The 25,780-nt window shown below is 42.3% G+C and overlaps 1 protein-coding gene across 1 annotated transcript in view; it reads right to left on the bottom strand.

The window, feature by feature from the left end:
- The window catches only part of EDEM3 (ER degradation enhancing alpha-mannosidase like protein 3), a 501,369-nt gene that overhangs the window by 215,477 nt on the left and 260,112 nt on the right, over positions 1–25,780 (bottom strand). The window contains exons 10-11 of the mRNA XM_078641446.1: positions 2,504–2,629; positions 960–1,043 (exon numbers count right to left, since the gene is read on the bottom strand). Coding sequence (XP_078497572.1) covers positions 960–1,043; positions 2,504–2,629 — 210 coding nt within the window. The remainder of the gene's footprint in view (positions 1–959; positions 1,044–2,503; positions 2,630–25,780) is intronic.

The raw sequence follows: 25,780 nt of genomic DNA, 5'->3' as shown, positions 1-25,780 counted from the left end.
GAATATGTCACCCATAGATAAACTAAACACCTGGTGCTATCAATTCCTAGCAATGACTCACAACACTTATGTAGGGCAAGAGAGTGTCATCTTCATGTGAGGAAGTCCATCATAGGGATGCCATGCTGCTTCACAGCCAGAAAGACCACCTGCCCTGTGGCCAGAATTAACCGCATGCGTGCGGCCGTTTTTCCCGCGGTATGCAGCATTTTTAGAATTACCGCGTTACATGACGAGCTCAGCTCGTCATCAGCACATGGTAGGTAACGCTGATGACGAGCTCAGCTCGTCACCAGCATGGAAGGGGTTAATCACTACCATCTGATTCCTCATAACTGAGATGAAATCCAATGACTTTCAGGATCCATGCAACTTTACTCTGACTGAATAGCCGAATGTCATGAAAGGACCTTATTCCAAAGGTAGCACAGAGAGCAGAGGCTTGAACTGGAGGACTGCTGCATAGACACAGGATGCAGAGGTTAGGTGCTTCAGAACATTGATGGCATGACATGCATCATTTAAAGCTACAATATTACAGCATGTTCTATCTGATCTTAAGGTAGGTGATGGAAGGGGGAGAACAAAATAACTCCTAGACAAAATGTAAAACATGAAAGAAACAGGTTCTCAAACGCTAAGGTAACTGGCAGCATATATAAAGTTAACAGGCATACATGCTACAGGCATACACAATCTTCCTACTGAACAGTTTTAAGTCCCATGCTACTGATGGCTGGGATCCACTTCTAGTTGAGAATAGCCAGAACGTAAGACTATGTAAATTACACGAATGAAGTAAAGCTTTGAGGAAATGACAACTTAGGGACATTTATTTTTCCAAGTGGAGTTCTCCGCTTTCTAAATAGTACATTAATGTCACTCACCTGTTTTACATAATTACATCTTTAGTTGAAGTATATACAAATATGTAAAAAACAAACACCACATAGCCTTACCTCTGGAAGGAAGTTATGTTTTTTTATCACCTGGTATAACATCTCATGCGTTTCTATAGCAGGCCGAATGTCACCCTTCAACACCTAAAAAAGCAAATAAATAACAATGAGGACATTTTTTTTTTTTGTATTTGTTTGGGTTCTATGTTTTGCTTTTCAATCAGTGAGTGATGCCATTTTGCTTTATCATGTTTTACACAGGTAGTTTCATGACATATTAGCACAGAGTAGAAACATTTATGCTGGAGGAGGCTGGTAGTTGGTTTGTAGAACTGTTATAAGAATCCCGTGGTGGTAGTCCATTTGTTTCTCCACCACTAATATAGCTGAATATCAAATGATAGCCAATATTACTGGTCCTTAAATTGGAGACTAGTGAAGCTGACACAGTGTCCAGAGTGCCAAATCACAAGTTTGTCAGTCTAAATGATTTTTATTACCTTAGCAAATCTAGATTACAATAATGATGCAAGAAGAGTAGCAGGGAGAGGTGTGGCGCCGCGGCCAGGGCGACTGACGCTGGAATCTGGGGACCACGGTTCGATCCCCGGCTCCGGCGGCAGGTTAGCCCAGCACCATGTGACTCTGGGCTCGCTTAATCTTCCCGACGGCCCCCAGCGCCTAGAGACCCTTACGGGTGATTGTGCGCTTTACAAATGTGGACTTTTACTTTACTTTTACACTCTGGTGAAAAACTCATCAATTGTTTTTTGCTAGTAACCTCACATCGAAAAGCAATTTTGTATCAATCACCAAAAACATATACCCAGTTAAAGTTATGCGAACACAAGTAGTTACATTCTTTCTCTAATATTGGATTTCAATTACATTTTACAGTCCTCACGGGCTGTAAAGAACATGGCAGGATTAATTACTGATAAAGCATTGCATCTAGAGACGGAAATATACAAATGGGAAGCTGATGCACTTTGTCATCAAATGTCCCAAGGAACCAAGTAAAACTTAAAGTATATGCTTCCATCCATTTTGATTCCCCTCTCCTAATTTGTGGGCGAACTTACCCACCATTTTTGGGTGGACTATGCCCACACAAATATGAGCAGCCCACATTTAGCCACAGAGTGTCCAGTGGTGTCTCTAAAAAGAAGTGAACGCGTCTGCTCACATCTGATTAAAAACGGGACAAATATGTGGAAATGTACTAAGTACTGATCTACAGGAGGAAACCCAATAACAGTGAAGCAAAAGAGCAGTCAAATAGTATTAGATTAATACGTGAATTTAGTGGCATCACCACCCTTTTCAAACAAGGTCTACGAAACAAAATGATATGGAAAGAATACCAGAAGGAATTGCACCTTTAAACCCACATTGTTTCCATTACAGAAACATGTTAATGGTCGATCAAAGCTTGATGCTTAAAATGTGAAATATTCTGGTGTCATTACATGCATTGGTAAAGATCTTTGAAAGAGTTGGGAAAGATACTGAAAATTAGCAAAATAATTCTCTTTTGACTAATTCATTAATATTACAATTCTAAAAAACTGTCTACTACAGGTCTTCAACAATAGAACGCTTACCTGCAGTCCAGGGAAAAATGCAAGCAGCGAATCCATCCACGTTCGGGCAGTCAGCAGAGGTTTGTGAATGTGCACATCAAGGAGGAGAGGCGGTTGGCTGATATATCTCATGATGGCATCATAGTGCTAAAAAAAGAGAATTATATTCAATTGACCAGGCTAAACTAGTTTTCACAATAGAATAATACATTAATATTGCATTGTCCGATATCTAATTTTCTGAGAAATTATCTTTAATTTCAACTTCGATAAAGTATGAACTTTTGTGGTAACAATAAAGAATTTACTAATCCTGAAGGATAAGCACATCTGTTTCATGAAACCAACAAAGGCTCAGGGCAAGGTTTCACCATACAGCAACATTGCTCCTTTCAAGGAGTCCTCTCACAATATAAAAATAATTTAAGACAGTTATAATCAATTGGTCTGCTTTATAAAACTTAAATAATAGTCATAATTGTAGTGACTTTGGGTATAAGTTACTTAGTAAACCCTATGAATATGCAACAGAATTTAAAGAGGCAGATTCGCCCATAATTTCAAACCAATCTAACTCACTCCCCCAATAAATAATGGTCGCTCAACATAAATATTTACTACAGAACTAACAATGTCTAACATACCTTTATTTTTTACACCAACACCGACTTTAATCTGTACTTCCTTCACCACATCTAATTCTGGCTTAATAACTTTCACATGCTCCCATCAACATTCTATTACCCTTGGATACACCATCAGTTTATACAGTAAAAAGGCCCTGGAGCCAGAACAGCACTACTACACCAGCACGTCTAGTGTAAGAAAATTAAAACTCCCATTTGCTCACTAGTCAAAATTCTACAAATGGTCTAAAACTCCTTTTTGAAGCACCGGACTTCATATTAGCTACCATCATCAAAGAATGAACAAAATCTCCATGGATTAATTCACTGAATACATCATCACCAAAGCTAGTCCTCTAATAACTATCCTGTGAATTCAAACTTCAAGCTTTACACACATACCATCAAAGTTAATTTTGAAAGGATCATTCAGCCGCATATCTTAAAGTACATCTTAAAACGCACTAGCTAAAACAATAAAACAGGTGAATGACAAGAATCGGACAAACAGCAAAGTGAATTTTAATTTTAAAATCTATGGTCATGAACAAAACCAAATACTTTAAAACGGATTCAACTATAACTTTGCAACCAAAGTCTTTCTGCTAAATGTTGCACCAGTGAAAAGATCTTCAAATACTTCTGAGAGAATGGAGAACAAATCTCCAAGGACTTGGTCTCAAACGTGACCAGGAAAAAATATAAGCCCAAATCCAAAACTAAACATGACATGCACAAGATTACGAATAAACCTAAGGAACTTTGCCAGTTTGTGAAAATCAACTCACCACAATACAATCTCAAGGCCTCCAGAAAGAGGGCCCGTGTACCTAGTGCCTCCTGTGTTGCAGTAGCACATGGTGGTCATGTTGTCCATCACCACCTGGACTGACCTACTCTTGATGGAAGGCAAAAAGGCTATGAGTCTCAGTGGAATGGCATGCAGCTGCAGCAAAGTTATCTGGTGTGTGGCTACATCAGATATCAGGGCCTCTGGGCACCCTATCACCAAACTGATCTCCTCAAACAAGAGAAGGTGCAGGAATTAAGGTAAAGTAAAGTCCACTCCGTAAGGGTCTCTAGGCGCTGGGTGCCGTCGGGAAGATTAAGCGAGCTATTGCCCAGAGTCACATGGTGCTGGGCTAACCTGCCGCCGGAGCCGGGGATCGAACCGTGGTCCACAGATTCCGGAGTCAGTCGCCCTGGCCGCGGCGCCACAATTAAGAAGAACGATCTGGCCAATGTCAGATTAGCGTATAGCATCTACAATTGTAGGAGACGGCAGCCTCATCAGAGACACAGATCTTGTCTGAAGGGCTTCCCCAATGTTGGGTGCAGTGTAGTGCAGGGCCTGTATGTGCCATCAATTGTTGAATACCAGCAGGATACAAGAAACCAACAGTCCAAGAAAACTCTGAGCTATCAAGACTGGAACCGTAGCTTTTGTCCGAAACATCGCAATCATATCCTGAATGCTCTGGACTTCCTGCAGAGGCAGATATGTCATCAAAGCGAATATGTCCAAGGCTGCTCCAGTAAAGGGCCGGTTGAAGCCTGTTGTCTGTCAAAGTTGAAGCTGAGACTTAGACACTTTGCTGAAAAACTCCAAGGGAGGAACAAAATTGCTCTGTTTTCTGCAGATTGGTCAAGAAATGCCAAGGCAAGTATTCTGTAAACAGTCACACTGGTTATGGGAATACATGGGTCATAAAGGCCGATGCAACCAACATGATCTTTGCAAAGCCCCAAGGTGACCATGTAAGTCTGAAGTACATGACTAAACTCAAAGAAAAAAGACTGATCCCATCACAGAGCAAAGATGCTACCTCTGGGACTCCATTCGAGGCCAGCAGAACTTGTTCCAAGGTCATCATCTTGACTTTCACCATCATCCTGACTGCCTCCTTTTTCATGAAATATCAGAACTTTGAGGTCTAAGATTGACCTCAAGTCACTATTTTCCTTGAAACCGAGGTCCATCTCAGGCTCGATATCCCACTTAGCAAGCAAAATCAACGTTATTTGGAAACAATACTGGTGTAGTCCCCTGATATAGGCATGAAAACTGGGTGTCCATAAAGGATAGGTAATAATGAAATTGGGCAATCTAGAGGGCCTATAGATCTGAAATAATTGAGAGCCAGTAGGGTAGGCAATGTTGTATTTGGCTGCCCACCACCCCAGATGCCCACTGATGGGTACACTAACAAGATTTAAAAATGCTGCCTGGTGACAAAGAGGAAAATAATGTATGCCCCCATCACTTGTTCCATTAAATTCTGCGCTAACTGCAGCATAGGCAGGGATATCCGGTGCTGGCAAAAGACGGTGCCATTAGCATCACCTCTGAACCTCCTGTCCTGCTTTTGAAGTGTAATACCAAAAAATCCCTGTACCCTGGACGTTGGTTAGCATTCATCTAATAGGCATCAAAACACTATTTGCTGGAAAAAAATATACTTTTTAAATCCAGCCTCACCCCTCTCTATATGTAGTTAGGTGTAAGCTATCTTGTGCCTGACCGTCCAAATCAAACCGTTGTTTGTAACTGCAAGCGGGAGATTCCGGGCAGAATTCAACTCAACACATCCAATGATGTCTGCTCAACTGAGACAGTCCATCCTCCAAACTTGAAAAATAAACACAATAAAAAATGTGTGGTGAAATGGAAGGCACCTCACGGGCGAACAACCCTCAGGGCGTTTGGCAGATGTTACCAATTCCCTGCCCCTTTCTCATCATCGGTCGCCATTCCTTTTCAAAGTAAAATGAAGAAAAACAGGTGTCCAAAACAAAACCATCCGAATCAATATAAAGCAGTTTCAGTATGAGTGCAAGTTATCTGCCACCTCATCATCCTCATCTTAGGCAGGCTGACAACCATTTATTGCATCAGAGCCAAGCCCAAAAATAGCTGTCATCTTTTAGAAATATTGCTGCCTATGAAGACTAACCAGAGCCGTGTCTTCCTTCACAACTGGTATGGTTTTCTTATGGTACAGCGTGACAGGGAAAATTCTAGACAAATGAGAGCTGTAGTACATGGCAAGGCCTGTAGTATATGGTAGACACATAGATCAGTGCCGAAGGTGGAATGAGCTGATTTTGACCTGGGTCCCATGGCACAGGGAAGGCCCATGAATGGACATTTAACTGCTAAATCAATGGAGCCAGACGGCATAACAGAGGACGAGAATCTATATAAATATTTGTAGCAAGGTGCCGATTTACTGGGGCATGGACGAGGGCTTAGAAATCCCTGGGCACATCAGCTTCAGGTTGGACACACAGTCTTAAGAGGATGGTGAAGCCACTGTCTTTTTTATGGAACACCAACTGCAAGACATATCCCGAGATCAGGAGAGTGCGGGTATCAAAGGTTCTGGTTTACTCTTCTTATGCTTCTATTTCTACTTGTACCTCAACTCAGCCATCAGCTTATCTGATGAAGATGATGTGGACAGAGATAAGTCTTGATACCTCAATTGTGTATGATTCAGCTTCTTGTACCCTAAGGGGTAGAATTTGACTTTTCAAGCCCTGATGGTTTTAGGACGCATCAGAAAGCATTTATCGCAGGGCTTGGGAGCCCTGTTTAGTGTCGAGGCATCACAAGCAAACTTTGTGTGGACCAATAACTAGCATCTGCTTCCAGCATGCACAACATGGCTTGAAGCCTGTCTGCACAGTACCAAAATAAATGGTCGAAGTAAAAAGTCTTCAGCAAAGTAAGAAATTCGAATTGAGTGGATGTTTGGATCTACGTAGAAGGGTCCAGAAAAAGAGGAACTGATATCAATAAACGGAGTTGTAATCATATCCAGAGGAGAGAGTTGGCCAGAACGGAGGCAAATGGTGCCACTTGTGAAGAGGCACATGAGCTTTTGTAAGCATTTCTGGGTCCAGTCTGGCCCTTGGGGACGTTCCCCAGGTGCTCTTAGGAGCATCAGCAAGAAGGTTTTGAACTAGAAAACATTTTTTGTTGTTTTCACAAGCAGCCACTGTAAAGCATGTTTCAAGTATTTATAAAAATAATCCCATGTATACATGTATGAGAAGAAAAATCACTCAGGAATTCAGAGTTTAAGTAAGTAGCATAAAGTATGCTTGAGGTTATAAAACAACTCACAAATGATAGGTTTATGCAGCAGTGTAATGTATGGGAGAGCATGCTCATTTGCATTCTTAAAAACAGGACGGCAGATTTAGATTAAGAAGTGGCACCTGGAATCAAGTATATATCCAGGGTTTCTTAAAGGCAGTACTATTGAGAGGTTTGGGTGTGTGGAGAGGGGAACTATGATGAGAAAGAAAAGAACTGGTATTGAAGATGACAAATGGCCCAGGAATCAAATGTTTGTATTTTGGTTTAGTATAATAAAGAGAGCTAAACACAGGCTTTTCTCAACAATTGGAGAACTGTTTGGGTGACCTGCTTTCCAAGACAGTGGAAAAAAGAGGAGGTGGGATGTGCTGCATTAAACAAAGATGCACTTCCAGTTCCATATGTTACTTTCTGTTTCTGGAATGGAAAGCACATGACAGAAACAAGGGATACTGTGAAAACAGAAAGATCTCAACATGTTATCAGCATATTTTTTCCAGATACAAGGTTAAAAGAACAGAGAAGGCCACGCACACCCTACTTTTCTGAGCAATATTTATTCAATGTTATAATCTGACTGTCTATATTAGGGATCTTCAACAAGGAGCCTTTGAGTTACCAGAAGCTCACAAAGTATCTAGTAAATATCACACAGAGGTGGAGCACATTCAGACATATGCTCCACCCACCACCCTGGTGGTGTCTGCTAGCTAAGCCAATGCAGGGTGAATAACTGCCAGAATGAAAAGCTGAACAGTGATTTGCCCTGTTGCTGGCTCCTGTGCCATAATAAGTCACATTGTGTGTGAAGACTGGGCCTGGAAAAAAGAGTAGGTGTAGAACTACTGTAGCATCATTCTAGGATTGTGCTGTCCCAGGGTCTAGATGCTTATTGAGTGGCCCTTCTGAAGTCAAGAGCACCACTGCAAAAGATGTTTGTCCTGTGTCAAAATGCAGCAGTGTGCAACTTTTTGCTATCATTTTGAAGATGTAAGACAGTGAAATGAATTGACACTACCTCCACGGCAGCATGTTAAACATCCGGCAGTGGCCAGTGTTATTTTCTTTTTAGTATGTTAAAAATGGCCACCATTATGCCAAAAGTTGGTCCTGTTATGCCAAGGATACCCAAAATATAAAAGTGCACCGTTATATTGTGGTGCACACCTTTTAACCAAGAATAACCAACATTTGCGAAGAACAGTTTGCATTAAACCTGGACCACAATTATGCAGGGTTGGCACCATTATGTGATGAACTGCCACTACTGTGCCAGAGAGGAGTACTATGTGCTGGGACGACACAGAGGCCACTGGTGGTCTCAAATGTAAGGTATTTCGACCAGAAAGTGTTGCTCACCTGTGCCTTTAAGAAGCCTAGATGCTTCCACTACCAGAATGCACAATACTGACATTTGTCTCTCGGAGCCAGTTATTTATAAAGGAGCATAGCCTAACTAAATAACTAATACTGTTGCCATTCATCCCGATGCCTGAAAACAGCCGGGGAGGAGGAAAGGCTGTTTCTTTAATTAAATAAACACTACTATAAAGAACCAAGACGTCAACAAAGTAATCAAATCTTCTGCATGGTAGGCTCTTCAGTGATAGTCATAAGTTAACAAAGATTAGAAAAAGCATTCCTCTGAAAGAAAAATATAAGTTAAAAGATAAAGCCTAGCAACAATGGCCATAAGCAAATAACTATTGAGGCTAATTTGACCAACAATGGAGGTGGTCCATGAATCCATTAGGTCAGGGAAAATATTGGACTAATTTCTGAATAGTGGCTTTACAAATGCCAGCTCATGAAATGTTCATTAACCAGCTTGTAGTGGCTGCTTCCCCTCAAAAGGAATGCAGGAAGGGTGATAGTTTGATTGAAATGCAACTCTAAGACTACTGTCAGTACAAAAGGGTGAGTTGTCATAACCACTGTTATTGAATACAAAACCGTGTAAGGCTCAATAGCAAAAAGAGTTTGTTGCAACTAGAAAATTCCAAGAAAGATGCAGTAAATAAGCATTGTACATGGGTTCTAATGGAGGGTCAATTCATTTATAAAGTACCTTATTTAATCCTTCTCGAAGGTTTCAAACCACTTGTAGTTTGCAAAATGAAACCTGTGTCCGGTTGTTACTGTTTGCTATTAAAGCAGGGTGGTGAACTTCATTAGAAACAGTCATTTAGCTTTGAGTGGAAGGCATGGCAAATTCACTAATTCCTGACATTCAATGGGATCAACACTTTGTCTTCCACATCCTAGGCAAAATCTCTTGTCTTTGAGAGAGCAAGGCGTTCCAATCAAAGGTCCTTTTGTTTGGTTTGGTCTTTTTGTTTCAAATGTCCATATTGTCTGACCTCAGGAGCCATGCTGCCAAATTCAAAGATGTTAGATTTGGATAGCGTATCTCGCCCTGCTGCATTTTCAACTTGTTTGTCTTGCAGGATCACCTCTTGTATGGCGACAGACATTTGGAGTTTTCAGTTTCTATTTGTTACCAATTCCGGTAGTTTTTTGTTTTTTTTTAGACTTTACAAATGTTATCAAAAATGGTAACAATCTGTGATTATGATTCTCCTTTGTAAAAAGTCACTGGACTGTGTTTTTCCAGTGCTTATGAAGAATTTATTTTATTTCCTTTCTTCTTCCATTCATTACTACTGTCAATTTTACCCTCCTTCTATCCTATTGATAACTCTCTTCTTTGTTCCATTTTCTTACGTTTCTTCTTTTAATTAATGTTTCATTATTTTTAGAACGTTTACGCCAGTCCAGTTAGTGCCCGATTAACATTTGATTACAGGAGATAAAAGGCTAAAGGTGGGTATTTAAAAACATCCTGATACTCTATTCCGCAGACATATGGCAAACATCAGCTAAATGAAGATGTTCTACTTAGGAATTACAGAGTGGCAGTAGGCAAACTGTAGCTATAATTAGAGTGACCAGAGAAGGGGATTATTTGGATTTGTGTCCTGTAATAACTTTGCACCCGTTAGATGATTGTTGGTGAAACTTTGCAGATCTGTTGCCCCCGGTCCATTGTTGGGAGTCCTGAGAGTTTTGTGGCGTTTTGTCAAGGGGGTGCAAAGAAAAAAAATGGGTTTCAAAATGGGAGTAAAATCCAAAGCATTTTACATCAACCTTTGTATTTCATGTAGTGTGAAAACCATCAGTCAGATTTTAACAAAGTTTGGAAGGATTATATATTATGCTGCACAGATGATTCTGTGGGCTACTGCAGGTAAGTAGGGTGAGTATTTCATGCATTTTAAGTGTTTTTAATTTAGTGATATCTGTGGCCAGGATAGTATCACAGTACTACCATGGTATATAGCAATGACAAATCATTAGCCGATTAGCTAATGGCTACCTTTACAAAAGTTAAAGGAAGCCATCTTGCTTTCAGCTCAAGTTTCCCTCTCCTCTGCGTTAGGACATTCAATATAGGTAACTATTAGGTTTGGTATGTCTTCCATACCTAGTACCACTTTAGTAAAGTGGTAATAGGTAGAGAAAAATATTTCTACGGTTATATTAAAAAAAGAAACGGGGGTAATGTAGTGCATAATTAAAAAAAAAAAATAGTAACCCATCATTTAATAACCTAATGTGCTAAAGTGTTTCTTCAATTTTTACATATTTCACATAATGAACGTAGTAGCACATTAATTAGTAATAACTACCTCACTACTTTAAAAAAAAATGCAGTTCACCGTACACTAGTAAAAAAGACAGGAAATTTATGAACAAAAATATTTTGGGGGTTACTGCAGTACTCCCGCACTACTCCATAGTGTTTAAAACTAATATCTAGATACTTATAAATATTTTCTCCATTACCACTTTACTAAAGTGGTAACCGGTAAAGCAAAAATACCAAACATACATCGGAAAGCGTAACACACAACACTGGGAAAGAGTACTTGAAAAACAACATGTCTGCCTTTACATTTTGTAAAGCTATTGATTACCTAATCAGCTAATGATGTGTGATAACTATGTACCATGGTACTACTGTGAAAACCCCACACATTTCGCAAAAGGACAGACTAACTAATTTTACTAACTTTAAATACACTAAAACAAAATGATTACATTACTGCACTACACAAATTAAACATTGTACACAACATAATATGTAATCCTGCCAAATTTATACAAAATACGACTCCTGGTTTGCACGCTACATAAAAAGGAAAAGTGTATGTTAAATATTGTCAACTTAAGCACGTTTTAGGACCCCCTTTTTCCTTTACACCCCCCTTCAGCCAACCCCGCAACACTTTTACTCCTTCCACAATTAAAGCCTGCTAAAATGTGTGGACATTCTTCAAACAGGTGCAAAGTTTTTCATGTATAATGTTTTTTATTTTTAAATCCATAGTTCGATAATGTATACAATTTTCAAAACTAAAACGTTAACATATTACTACTGCTTGAAAGTAGTAATAGGTTGTTAATAATAAAACTTAATTAACTATATGTAACACCCTAACCCAGAAGTAAGCGCACCACTGAACGTACAATAATGAAAAATTGTCATTAACCCCTCCGCTGCGCTGAACGCGGAGGGGCTGGAACGTTCAATGGACGTGTGCAGCACTGCCCAAGGTAGTGCACGCGATGTCCGCTGAACATGGCCAGCACTGAAGGGGTTAAAACTACATGGCTGATGTCTACTTTTGGTAAATACAGCCATCAATCAATCACATCACCAGTTCTAAGCCCCATGTACTATAGTATACGGAGAACTTTACAAAGTACACCATAGCACAATATATTATCAAGTTTTATACAAGGTATACATTTACAATTACTTACACTATTTATATATCAGTCCGAAAATGTACATTTAGATATTAAAATTTATATTTTTCAGATATAACATTCACGTATTTTCACATAATTGTTTTCATTTTAATTACACACTCCACTTTATGTCACTTCAGTGTATAAGAGTTGACTTAACGCCACTGCTCTCTACATTTCTTACAGTATGCCACTCCGCGACACTTCAGTATATGCCATTAAATTGCATGCTAAACCACTGTATGTTACTCCACTCTACTCCACCCAACTCCACTGTACGCCACTCCAGTCTACACCTCTAGATCTATGCTATTATACTGTTCACCACTGTAATCTATCCCGCTTTTGTGTAGACCAGTTTACTGGTCGACCCTACACTGTACTGCTCTCAAGTGTATGCTATTCCACTGTACGCAAATTCACTTTATGCTATTCCACTATGCCACACTTTATGGTACACTACTAGAGTGAACGCTATTCCAGTGTATGCCACTCCATTCTACTAAAATGCAGTATATATACATATATATATATATTTTTTTTTTAGAAATGATCGCATCGTGCATGTTAAATAACGACTTTGTATTTCGCCAGGAGGTATATCAGCAGTTTAGGGGTGTGGTTATGGGTGTATGCTTCTCCCCCAGCTATGCATACTTACATGTTGGCTGGTGGGAGAGGTATGTCCTCATGACCACGCACAGAGAATGGTACAAGCACGTTATACACTATTGGCGTTACATCGATTATATCGGTCTGGTTTGGAATGGAACTAGAGAGGCAGCTATTGAGTTCATTAGAGCTATTAACTCTAACAAACAATCTTAAATTCACTGCTACTATAGATAATTCAAGTGTAGAGTTTCTAGATGTTTTAGTATACATCAGCAAAGAGAAAATACACACTAGGCTTCACCGAAAGTCCACTGCCATCTCATTAAAAGCGTATCATACAGTGAGTTTGTGCGGATCCGCCGAATTGGCAGTTTGGATGCAGTCTCCAAAGAATGTTAGCAGGAAGTACTTTGTCGTTTTTTGGATCGAGGATATAAGAAGACTCACTTGATCCAAGCTCTGGCAAAAGCAAATAATCTATCCAAAGAAGGGCTATTGCTGCCTAAACATAGAAATACTACTAACTCAGGTCACGTTTCAAACAATGAGAAGCACACAAGTCGACTGATTACCACAGTCAGTCAGCAAAAACACAAAATAAGTAGGATTATCTATTCAAAATGGCCGATTATACTCACTGACGTCACTCTGGGTTCCTTCTTACCACGTTGCCTTCAATCGCCTTTAGATGGGCGCCCTCTCCTCTATGAGGGATGATTTAGTCAAGCCTATGCCTGAAGTTACACCGAAAAGCACTTGGCTCAAGAAAATGAGTTTCTACAAATGTACTTCATGTCGTGCTTGCACCTTTGCGACAAATGCAACCCACTATGTGACAGCCTTTAGTGAGAAAGAAATTGAAATCAAGGAACATCTCGCATGTCGAACGGAATTTGCTATTTACAAACTAAGGTGCATGTGTGGCCTTGATTACATAGGCAGCACTAAACTTCCCGTGCACAAACGTATCCTACAGCATGTGAGGGCCATTGTGAATTACGATCCAAACTATCCAGTTGACAAGCATTTTCAATTAGTCCATCAAAATAAATTGAAAGACCTGGAATACACTGTATTAGGGGCTGTTCCCTTACGCGGACAGGTAGGGAACCGTGAAAAATTGCTACGACAACGTGAATCTAATTTTATCTTAGCCCTCGATACTAGAATGCCTAATGACCTGAACATGAGTGAGGATATGCACAACTTCCTCTAGTCAGTAGGCAACTTTGTACGGTCACTTACTCTGTCCACCATTTCCCTCCAACCTTGAGTATAGTCACATCTTCTGAATCCTCATTATAGGCTGCGGTTGTGAGAGTTATATGCATTTTACACAGTCATATATATTTTTAGCAGGACTGCGCGCTCGCTTACTGTTATTAAGATCTGATTCTATTTTCTATTTTTCTGTGAACTGTATAATATCTTTGGCAAATGCACTTTAAAATCATTTAGGCCTAAATGATATTTTCAAGCTGCTATTGAATTTGTATGTTGCACAGCATTATTTTGCACTTTTTGTCGCACTTTGCACTTTCCTATTAATAGTTATTAGTCAGATTTTACACTGTTATAATATAGGCATATGGACTGGCTGTAATGGCTCGGAAAGGGAATGTTTTTTTGGCAGCCTCTACTATTGATCATGATATGGAGAGTTTTAGACCGTATTTGCACTTGCACTGTACATTCTAATGAATGAATTGTGTCTATCTCGCATCCCTCCACATCAGTTTTTACATCTAATGTATTAGTTATTTTCAGTTCCTATACTGAGCAACGTTGATCACTCAACATTTGTGCTGTCCTTCAGTTAAGATGAACCCACTAGGGTTTTGATCATGTCCATTCTGTTATTTGCTAGCTGATTAGCCATATATACAATTTTTATTACCTTGCCTATTTGCACATGCAGTAAGATGAATATTTGTACAGAATTAGACGTTGATATGATTAACTGTGATTACCATACTTTTAGTTTCCTCCGTCTTTATAGGATGCACTTGCACTTTTTAGTTCCGACCTATGCATTATGTATTTGTAAGTATTTATTGCAGCACTGACTGTTGTATGTATTTGCACATTAACAATACTTAGTTCAAAGGTCTTTGCCCATCTATTCTGAAGTACATGTATCGATGCCTACTATGATTACAAACATATCGCTCTTACTGAGTTGTTAACAAGTCTGTCTTCCATGTTCCATGTTCACCAACTTGGATTGGTTGTTTTTATAGTCAATTGGGCACGTTTTGGATTTTACATGAGTCCCCCGGATACGAAGCGCATCATGTGGTCAAGCTCGCTGTGTCACGTGAAATGTGTCATGGCTGGCATTATGCCTTTTTGATTCTGTGGTTTACTCTGGAATAAACTCCACTGCTTTTCCACAACATTACGTTTGAAACCTTTCTGAGAGTCTGGATGAGGTCTGTGCCTGTTGGTTCTGCCTAGGATCGGCAGACAGAATATGTTACTTGCCCTGAAAGCATCTGTTTATGGTATTTTTCCCTGAAGAAGTCTTTCAAGTCACGAGGTATAGGCTTGAAGTGCACATGGTCATCAACTCCTTTTTCGATTGTTTTCCGCTTGGTGGGTGAGGATGGAGTGAAAGGATAGTGTATACTATGGAGATGACCATGTAATAATGTAATGTATGATGTATATAAATGCATTAAAGTCGTCACCGGGGATGAGGGTCAGTGTATGTAAATCTACAGCACTACATGCCACAAACAGATGCTTACAGGGTAAGTAACATTCACTGTTTGATGGCATGTCTGGCTGTAGAGGCACTAAAAAGCAGTTCTCCCATGCGGTGCAGTAGATAAACTAAAAAGCAGTTCTCCTAAGCAGTGACTAACTTGTGCTCGGTGAATTTGTTGAAATAATGTAAGTAGTACTGATTGACCAACATTTGATTGTTGTTGTGCCATAACATCTACACAAAAATGTTTTGTAAATGTATGTGATGTAGTTCATGTAGCTTCTTTCCATATGTAAGCTATTGGAATATTCCCTAGAAATGCCATAGAAGCCCCTTTTATGGGGTCTTTTGGCTTTACCATAGCATGTTTGGATACATTTTACTATCCAACGTGCAATACCTGATTTGGAAATTGCTTTCTCTTTATGTTGTTTGGAGAATGCCACAAAAAGCTGTTGAGTTTTCAGGAAGGATTGTGTCCTATCTATATAGTACATTAGTGCTCATGTAACATCTAATGTATGTAATGCTCTTTTGGCCACCGAGTCTAGCCGAGGGAAAAATATAGGCAATTCCATGGATTGGGCCATGTGAAACTGCAATATTACTTTAGGTAAAAATTTAGGATCAGTTCTTAAAACTACTTTGTCTTTATGTATTTGGAAAAATAGTTCTTCCAGAGTTAGTGCTTGAATTTCTCCCACTCTCCTGAGTGAAGTAATTGCAATGAGAAAAGCAAGTTTCCATGCCAAACATTGTAGTGGACATGTATGCAATGGTTCAAATGGTGGACACATTAACCTTATGCCACAATATCAATATCCCATACTGGTGTGCGTGGAGCTCTATGTGGAATGACTCTTAAGGTCTTTCAGAAAAGTCTTAATAACGGGGATTCTGAATATGGAAGTTTGTTATCTATTTTGAAGATATGCAGCTGCCGCTATACCTAGAATGTTTTAAGATGATGCATTTAGTGGATTAATATCCTTTGAGTGACAATAATTAACAAAGCATTTCCACTTTGCTGCATAGCATGACCGTGTTGTGGGTCTTCTTGCTTCTTTTAGGGTGTACATACATTCTTGTGGTAAATTGAGGTATCCAAATTCCACAACCTCAAGAGCCAAATTTAAAGATCAAGAGATCTGGGGTTTGGGTGTCTTATTGCTCCTTGGTTCCGAGTAAGGAGGTTGTGTCTGTTAGGTATTAGTTAATGTGGGACTACTGACAATCTAGTATTGTTGTGTATCATGGTTGTCAGGCCCATGGTGGAGCAACAAGGATAAGTGTCAGCGATGTCTGCCGCGGTTTGTGAATTACAAATGGAAGTAGGTGGAAAAGCGTAAGGAAATATCCCTGAACAATTGATCCATAGTGCATTGCCGTTGGGCTGTGGGTGTTGGAACCTGGAGGCGAAGTTTTGTCATTTTGCATCCTGTGGTGTTGCAAATAGGTCTATTTCTGACTGTCCCGATTGGTGGAAGAGTGGGTGTAGGACTTTATGTTGAGTTTCCACTCGTGGACTTGTTGGCGTGCCCTGTTTAGGAGATCTGCCAAGTCATTGTCCAATCCTGGTATGTACTCCGCGAACAACTGAATGTTGTGTTGTAGTGCAAAGTTCCAGATTTTTTGTGCTAGCAGAGTCATTTGTGGCGATTCTCCACTCCCCCCGTTTTTACAGACAATACAGGATAGTCATGTTGTCCGTTTTTATTAAGTCTACCTGGCCTCTGAGGTGAGGAAGGAATGATTTATCGATAGATGAACAGCTAGCAGCTGTAGGTGATTGATATGTAGAAGGGATTCACTGTGTCCAATGACCATCTACAGTCATTTCCAGAGAGAGATCTCCCCATTAAGTCATTGATACGTCCTTTGTTATGTTTGTGTGCTGAATAGGGTCCATAAATGGCAGTCCCTAATAATAATAATAATATTGCCATTTATAGAGCGCCTGGTTACACTAACACAGTGTGTCCCCGCGCTGTAAATTGCTGTAAGACCCTAGAAGGCAGAAGACCGGAGGGAGGGGGAAAATTAAGCTACAAACAATAATTGTAATTGGCAGGGAAAAGATGGGTTTTAAGTTTTGAACAGAATCTTGTTTCTGAGGGCTCCATACGAAGATCTATGGGCAGTTCGTTCCAGTGTTTACTTGCCAAAAACCTAAAGGAACGGCCTCCCATCCTGGCCTTGCGAATGCGAGGGAGTTTAAACAGCATTGCTCCGGCCGATCTCAGGTTCCGGATGGGGCGATGGACGGTAAGGAGATTTTGCAGGTATCTTGGGCCCTTTCCTTGGGCAATGCGGTGGGCAAAGCAAAGCGCTTTGAACTTAATACGCTCCCTGATGGGGAGCCAGTGAAGTCTTGACAGAGCCAACTTCCCAGATGCTCTGCGGGGCAGATTGAGAACCAGGCGTGCAGCAGCGTTTTGTACACACTGCATTTGGTGTAAGCCTTTCTTACTTAAACCTAAAAGCAGGGCATTACCGTAGTCAAGATGAGGTGTGACTACTGCGTGGATGAGGCTTCTCCTAGCGTTGATGGGAAGAAGGTCGAGGATTTTGCGAAGAGTTTTGAGTATGCTGTAGCATCTACCCGTGACTTTGCTGACCTGGTGTTTAAAAGAGAGATCAGCATCAAGCATAACTCCGAGATTCCTGACTGATTCCGATGGAGAAGGAATTGCGCCCAGTTCAGTTGGCCACCACTCAGGTGACCAGTCACAAAAGGATTTACCGATGACTAAAAGCTCCGTCTTGTCGCCATTAAGGCGTAGGCAGTTGTTATTCATCCAGCCTGCTACTGACAGAAGGCAGTTGGAGAAATTGGTGGCATCTTCCTGATTGTGCGTGAGTTTAATCATGAGTTGGGTATCGTCAGCATACGTGACAATATCCACTCCGAAAGATTGCACAATGTGGGCCAGGGGTTCCATATAGAGATTGAACAAGGTAGGGCTCAAACTGGAGCCCTGTGGAACCCCATGTTTCAGCTTCCTGGGGGAGGATTTGAATGGAGGACAATGCATTTGAAAACTCCTGTTTTCAAGAAAAGATTTAATCCATTCAAAGGCAGATCCTACCACTCTCATATCCGAGAGGCGAGACAGCAGCGTTGTGTGCAGCACGGTGTCAAAAGCTGCACTAAGATCTAGAAGTATCAACGCTGCTGTCTGCCCCTCATCCGCCATTTGCCTCAGACATTCTGTAGAGAAGAGAAGGGCTGACTCAGTAGAGTAACAGGCTCTGAACCCTGACTGTGTGGAGTGAAGGAGAGACTCATCTTCAAGATGTTTCATGAGTTGAATGTTGGCTATCTTCTCCACCACTTTCATACAGAAGGGGAGGAGGGAGATAGGGCGGAGATTCTGAAACTGGGAAATTTGCACATTGGGTTTCTTTTTTAATGGGATGACTTGGGCCATTTTCCATGCATCCAGCACATGGCACTCTTGGAAGGATAGAGTTATCATATGACCAATATTTATTTATTTATTTATTTATTTATTTGTGACATTTGTAAAGCGCACTGTTACCGTACGGTGTCCTGGCGCTGTCTTGATAGCTCCTAAAGCTATATCCCCGGAATTAGTTTACAAAAAGCCATGTTTTTAACTTTCTCCGAAAGGTCATCAACTCAGGGGACAGTCGAGTGCCACAGGAAGAGCATTCCAGGCCACCGCCGCCCCTCGGCTAAAACTCCTGCCTCCCCAACACTCTTTCCTGATGCGCGGGATCTTGATCAATCCAAAAGTGGCTGACATCAAAAGTCTACCTGGTTTGTACAGGGGAAAATGTTGCCCCAGGAATGCTGGGCCTATACCATGGGTCGCCTTATAGACAATACACATGCTTTTGAATAGGATACGCTTCCTTACTGGCAACCAATGTAGTTTCACCAGTTCATGGGAGATGGATGCAAACTTAGGCAAGCCTGTAAGTAGGCGCGCTGCTGCATTCTGCAGTATCTGTGACTTGTCAAGTATTCCCTGCTGGGCTTCGAGGAGCAAACTGTTGCAATAATCCAATCGTGAGAGCACCAAGGCTGTCACGACTGTTTTTTTGCATTCCCCTGGGAGAAACGGAAGAACCTTCCGGAGGATTTTCAATGTCCAGTGGATAGATGAGGCCAAGGCATTTACCTGAGGTCCATAGGAGAGTCTATCATCTAAAATGACCCCCAGGTTCTTGACCTTATTGACAGGAATAGGAGGACTCCCCATCTCTTCTGGCCACCAACTCGGGCCCCAAAAATTAACCGTAGAGCCAAACATGTAAACATGTAAACATGCCAAATATGATCAATAGTGCTCTCTAAAATTCCCTTACAACGTTTCGGAGGGATGACATCCATGGGTGAGCCGGACTGAATGCTATTAGCGATGCTAAGCAGGTCTTGTCTGTCAGGGACTTTAAAACACGACAGGCAAGGTTTATTATCTGAAATATCCACTGTCGCACTGTGATCAGACGGTGGCTCAGTGCCACTCGTAAAGGTGGTGTGTATTTTTTCAACTTTGCTTACAAAGTAGTCTGCATAGAGTCACATAGCTCATTGGAGTAGATGTCCTGGGCCTCTAGTCTAGTGGGTACCGTAAGTTCTTTATATACCGAGAAGAGTTCTTTGGCGGGGTTGTCTGCCAGTTCTATTCTTTCCCTGAGATAATTGCTTTTAGTAGCTCTCAAGAGTTTGATATTTTTTTTGTTCTGCTCTGTAATTAAGCTTGCTTTCTGTATCATAGTTTTTTCTCCACGAGCGTTCAAGCTTTTTACATTTCGCTTTGCTCTCCTTGAGCTCATTGGAGAACCAAGGAGCGGTTTTAGTATTTCTTACGGGGAGTTTCAGTGTCCAAGGCGCTACTGTATCCAGGGCTTTGGACATCCAACACTCATAGTCATGCCATGCTTCTAGAAGGGTGTCACCACGGGGAGGGGGTTCCTTTAGCAGGGCAAGATTAAAAGAATCTAGGCTAAAGTTTTTCCAATTTCTGCGTTTGTGGGAGTTGGGCTTAGTATTCCTGATTTCCTGAGGAGTACCATTTACCACAAAGGGAATAATGTAATGGTCAGACCAAGTGATTCTAATCGGAGTGGAGACCTTAATACCATCCCAATTAGCAAAAACAGGGTCCAAGAGATGCCCTAATTGATGCGATGGGGACAATGATTGTAAGTTGAGCATTAGAGCTTTCAGAACTTCAACCACCGCCTGTGCCTCCCCACAGTCATTGTCTTCAAAATGGAGGTTTAAGTCACCCAAAACGAGTAATTTTTTATAACGGAGTGCAGGTTGAGTTATCAGTTCTGTCAGATGGTCACAGAACTGTGTGGCCCCCCCGGGAGGACGATATATAAGGAATCCATTGATGGTATTTTTAGGGCAAACTTTTATCGTGAAAAAACCACATTCACTGTTAGATAGGGTGGCTTTCTCTAAAGTACATTGGAAGTCCCCCTTATATATCAGTGCTAACCCCCCAGCTCTCTGGCGAATTCTGTCAATTCTGAGCAGACTGTAGCCTGGGGGAATAGCTTCAAGGGTTTCGGGCGCCGATGTGTCATCTAACCAAGTTTCAGTCAGAAAAAGGACGTCAGGGCCCTCCTCTGTGAGCAGATCATGTATCTCCTGTTTGTGCTTTTTCATAGATCTGCAGTTGAGCAATATCAGCTTTATTTTGGCTGTTTCTTGTTTTTCGATGTTCGGGGGGTGTGTAGTAAAGGCATAGATCTCACACTGAAGAGAGGGAGTGTCCGCACGTAGGTTGTGGCGGCAGCTATCATTGAATGTGGGACACAGAGATAGTAGTTTTTGTTTGGTATAGAGAATACTACCCCTATTTATACAGTCACTATCAGGGAGAGCAAGGGGTCCAGCCCCGAGCCTAGTCCGGTCGCGGACAGGCGCAGACGGGCTGGACTCTGGCTTGACTCCGGCGCGTAGACGGCGTATCCGCTGAGCGCGTCCGCTGCGCGGAGCCATAGCTGAATGATTATATAGAGGCGACTAGCCTTACCCAAAATGGCCGTCTCAGCTTCCCACAGCCCGGGACCCGAGGATATTGGCCCAGCAATCGGCCAGCACCCGTAGGGAGATAAAAGTTTAAAATGCCCACACAAGGCAGAGTGCAGTGACAGGTATTTAAAAATGTAATTGAGTCCAGAACCAATAAAAAACGAAATTACGAGCAAAATGCTCGGCTGGAGTCCTAGCACTAATGTGGTGAGGGGGGGAGCGGACACAAAGGGAAATCACAGAAATAACTGCAGGAGAGTAAGAGTAAGCAACCACCCGGCAAAGCCTCGGGGGTAATGAATCAGCAATGAGGTAAGTCATAAAAAACATTCAAAAGTAGAGACCAAAAAGCATATGAGGGGATCATAAAAGGCACAAGAGGGGAATAGAACATGTAGGATAATTAAACCTAGGGGGCGAAGTTCGAAAAATTATTTAACAGCACATGTAGGATAAATAAACATAGGGGGGGACGAAGTTCAAAGATTAGGCCACAGGGTGGAGCTCCAGGCAAAGGAAGGGAGCAGTATGTAGTTCAAAGGGGAAGAAAAATAGATCCGGAGTGTTTCTGTTTAAAAAAGTGGCGCTGTTATTCTAATGGCAACGCGTCCATCTTGAATGGCCTCGAAGTCGTCGGATTTCGGCATTAGCACCATTTTGTAGGGCTGGTTTGATCAAGCCATTTCAGTGCAACAGTTACAACTGCAATAATGTTAGCGCTGCTTTGCTCCTTGATTTCACCCTGCCCTGCCACTAAAACCATATTAATCCCCAATTTGCAATCAGCGCTCCCAGAAAGCGACTTCTATTAAGTCAATCAATTAAATAATTAACTAAGACATTGCAGGGCTAGGCGAGGAAGGCCTCATCTGGTGCCGGTGCTGTGATCAAATAAGGCTCAGTCCGCAATCCCCGCTAGGAGACCAGTCAGTCGATCTCGTGAGCCATAACTCACAAAGTTAGGTGAGCTGAGGCGTGTTAGGGGGAGCGGGTACAAAGTTGGTTCCAGAGCGCTGATCAGGGACCAAGCACCGCAAAGGGGGGGGGCGGTCTCACCTTGTGTAGTACGGGGAAGCAACACATCAACACACTTATCTGGAGGGGGTCAACGCACAATCAGTAGTCGGGCCGTCGAGCGAGCAGCGTAAGAGAGGTACCTTGTGTCCGACGGGGATCCAACGCACCAACAGAATGTTTTTTTTTTTTCTCGTTGTGGGTCTTTATCAGATGTCGGGCCGTCAGGACATCAGCATTGAATGTCATGGAGGTGAACTGAGCGGCACCACGGGCAAGCTTAGGAAGGAGCGGGAGCGTTCCAAGGCGCCTCGCAGAACACAGGTACTCTGGGGAAACGGAGGTGAGCCGAGAAACTCCCAGGCAATTCGGCGGCAGTGAGGAAGATGCAGCCACTATATATCGGCCGATGGGGATATTCGCAAAACCAGCCGCTGGGTCAGTGTAAGGAAGAAGCCGGTGGCGTAGGCGGAGAGCAGCTAGGCAGGCAAGGCGATGGGAGGCGGCATTCTCGGTCAGGGCCTGGGTTGATCAGGTACTTTGGTATTTCTTCGTTAATTTGTTTATTTACTTTTTTTTATTTTGGCTGAGGGGGTTCACACCGGAGAGGCCCTGATGGGGCCGTGCTTCAGACTGCTCACGCGGCGGGGAACTCTGTCTGTTCAGGCGAGCGCAAGCCCAGGCGACGAAAACTCGCTCCCCAGTCCCAGGCACATAGAGCGACCGGGCAGGGGGGGGGGGGGGGGGGGGGAGCAAGTGAAGGACTCACCAACCAACACGATGGTAAACTTTGGTGGATACGTTTTCTCAGCAGCTGCGGGGTCAGGATATAGATGACGGTGCACGGCTCCTTAAGGTTGCAGTCTCCGTAGTAATCCGAGCCCGGAGGCGCGGTGAGGCTTTCTGACTCACCCAGTGGCTGCAGGGTCAGGATTTCACCCAGGACGACCAGCGGGACTCACCAGCCTCCATGGGACAGGACCCGGCCAACTCCAAACCGGTCACTGGGCAGGCATAGACTCAGTGGAACAACGGCCTCTTAAACGATTATTCGGGACAGTAGCAGGGAGGAACGGATATGCGTCCGACCAGTGCTTTTTTGAGAACACTGTTAAAGTCCATTCCCTGGTCAGGAGCAACTCACGGGGCGCCTCGTCTTCGTAGTCGGCTTCTGGGCTTGCGGGTAGCTTTCTAGGCAAAAACGGCAAACCAGCGCCAAGTGGTCACAATCTTCACTGCTGCGGTGTCGAGCAAAGGGGTGGACGAACGGGCATAAACAGGGATATTCACAAAAAAGTGATCCCTAGCCCTGGAGCTACTTCACAGAGCTCCAGTCCAGCGGCCATCTTGCGAAACAAAAGTCCCTGTTAGAGATTCTTGGAGTTCCACCATTGCAGAGAGTGGCAAGCTTAACAGCTGATCAAAACTAGATCCTCAAATTGACCCTACACGTGAGACCATTGTTGCGTTAAGCATTGTTGTAGAGAGAGCATATTGAGTCTGGCATTATGTAATACAGCTATGCCGGATGCCATGGTACCAAAGAGGTGCAAAACTGTTCTCACTCATATTTGTTTGTGAGGCTGAAACTGGAGAACAAGGGTTTTGAAAGTTTGCATTCTAGGCGAGTCAAGGCTTGGCGGTGGAGTGTTTGTTAAAACCTCCTTTACCTCTGCCTCTATTATTATTTCCTCTATAGGATCCCCTGTAGCATCCTCAAGGGGAGGATGCTTGATTTTGTGTTTTATTATAGGAGGTGGATGTGTCAGTGGAGGTCGTTTTAGATCCTCCACGATAGGGGGAGCGACAAAAGGAACCCGGTTGTGATTGTGTCAGCTTTTGCTGTTTCATTATCTTTCTTTTTTTTTTAATCTAAGAGAGTATCTACCTGTGGCCCAAAAAGATGCCCTCCATCAAAGGGAAGGACTAGTAAAGTTTGTTGAACTTCTGGTTTGAAACCAGATACCCATAGCCAGGCATGCCATCTTAGTATATGGCTGGTATCTCTACCCCTAGCAGCTGTGTCAGTGGCATCAAGGGCACATCTTATATTTGCATTGGAGAGAAGTTTCCCTCTGATGCAATTTGGTATGCCCTTTTTTATGTTGTTCTGGGAGGTATTGTAGAATTTCTTACATTTCGTCTCAGTGTGGCCTATCATAGCGTGGCAAAAAAGCAATGGAATTGGCAATTCTCCAATGGTTGGATGATTGTGCTGCTACCCTTTTTCCAGATGCGTCTATACTTTTGCTCTCTTTGTCTGGTGGGGGAGCTTCATCAGTCAACCTGTAGGAGTAATAATCCTAGATCTAACTGGGTAATTAAAAAGATCTGTGGTATGTCAAGCATGGAAAGATACTGTGTGGAATGTTGACTAGAAGAAAGAGTTTCAAATAGAAAGAAATCTTCTATTGCTCAGTGTGTAGTGTTACCTTATGTAAATTAGCCGCCCTACTTATAAGGTCATGGTAAGTAGTGGTGTCATCAGGAGGGGAAGGTTTGGATGGAGAAAGATCAAGTTCAGTATTATCTGGTGGGTTGGTGTCTAATGTTCCATAGACTTCTTGTGATGGCATTAAATGCTGGTCATCACCCCCTCATCCCCGGTAAAAGAATGTAGTGATTCCTCTGGTGACTATATGGGGGTCATGAATTGGTGACTGTTGTGGTAATGGAGTTTGTACATCTGGGATTGGAGGAGGGCTAATGCGAAGTGGACTAGTAGCTATGTCCTTTATCCTTTTCTTTTTTTGCAACAATAGGAATATTTATTGTCTTGAAAAGAAAGTTGTCTTTTTGCTGGTTGTACATGTTCCGGAGGGGAGCTAGTAAGGACTCTTCATGTATCAGGGTGCATCATTAAGGTTTTTTGCTGCGTCTCAAGCTGCTAATGCAATTTCTCAAGTACTAGCTGTACAGTCTCTGTAGAATGCACAACTGTTGGATTCTTTTCAGTTCCGACCCCAATTTATTTCTAGAAACCTTCGGTGCCGAGTGTTTCGGTTCCAAAGACACCTTTTTTGGTGTGGAGTCTGGTCGTTTTTTCGAATCCGAAGGTTTCAGTTCACCAGGCGTGGTAATGTCTACGTTGGTGTGTTTAGGTGTGGAAAGTTGGGTTGATTCCAATGTGGAGGGTTTCGAGTAGAGGACTTGCACTTTAGGCTGTTTCTTCGGAGCCGAGCCAAGGCTAGACGCTTCGGAATCAACCAGTCAGGCCGACTATGTCCCATAGGCAGTGGAAGCCCAACAGCAGACTTTTGGGGTGTTGGTTGTTTGGATGGGGGCAGACAGGGCAAATTACTTACAGTTTATGTCCCTGGTGTGATGTTATCATGGTCTGTATTGGAGACGGAGCTCTGTTCTGGAGAGAAGTTACCATTATCTGCAGCCGACG

The sequence above is a fragment of the Lissotriton helveticus genome, chromosome 1_1, assembly GCF_964261635.1.
Source record: "Lissotriton helveticus chromosome 1_1, aLisHel1.1, whole genome shotgun sequence".
In the NCBI taxonomy this organism is placed as follows: Eukaryota; Metazoa; Chordata; class Amphibia; order Caudata; family Salamandridae; genus Lissotriton; species Lissotriton helveticus.
Note: the sequence above shows the minus strand (reverse complement) of the source record. Positions and strands in the feature narration are given on the sequence as shown.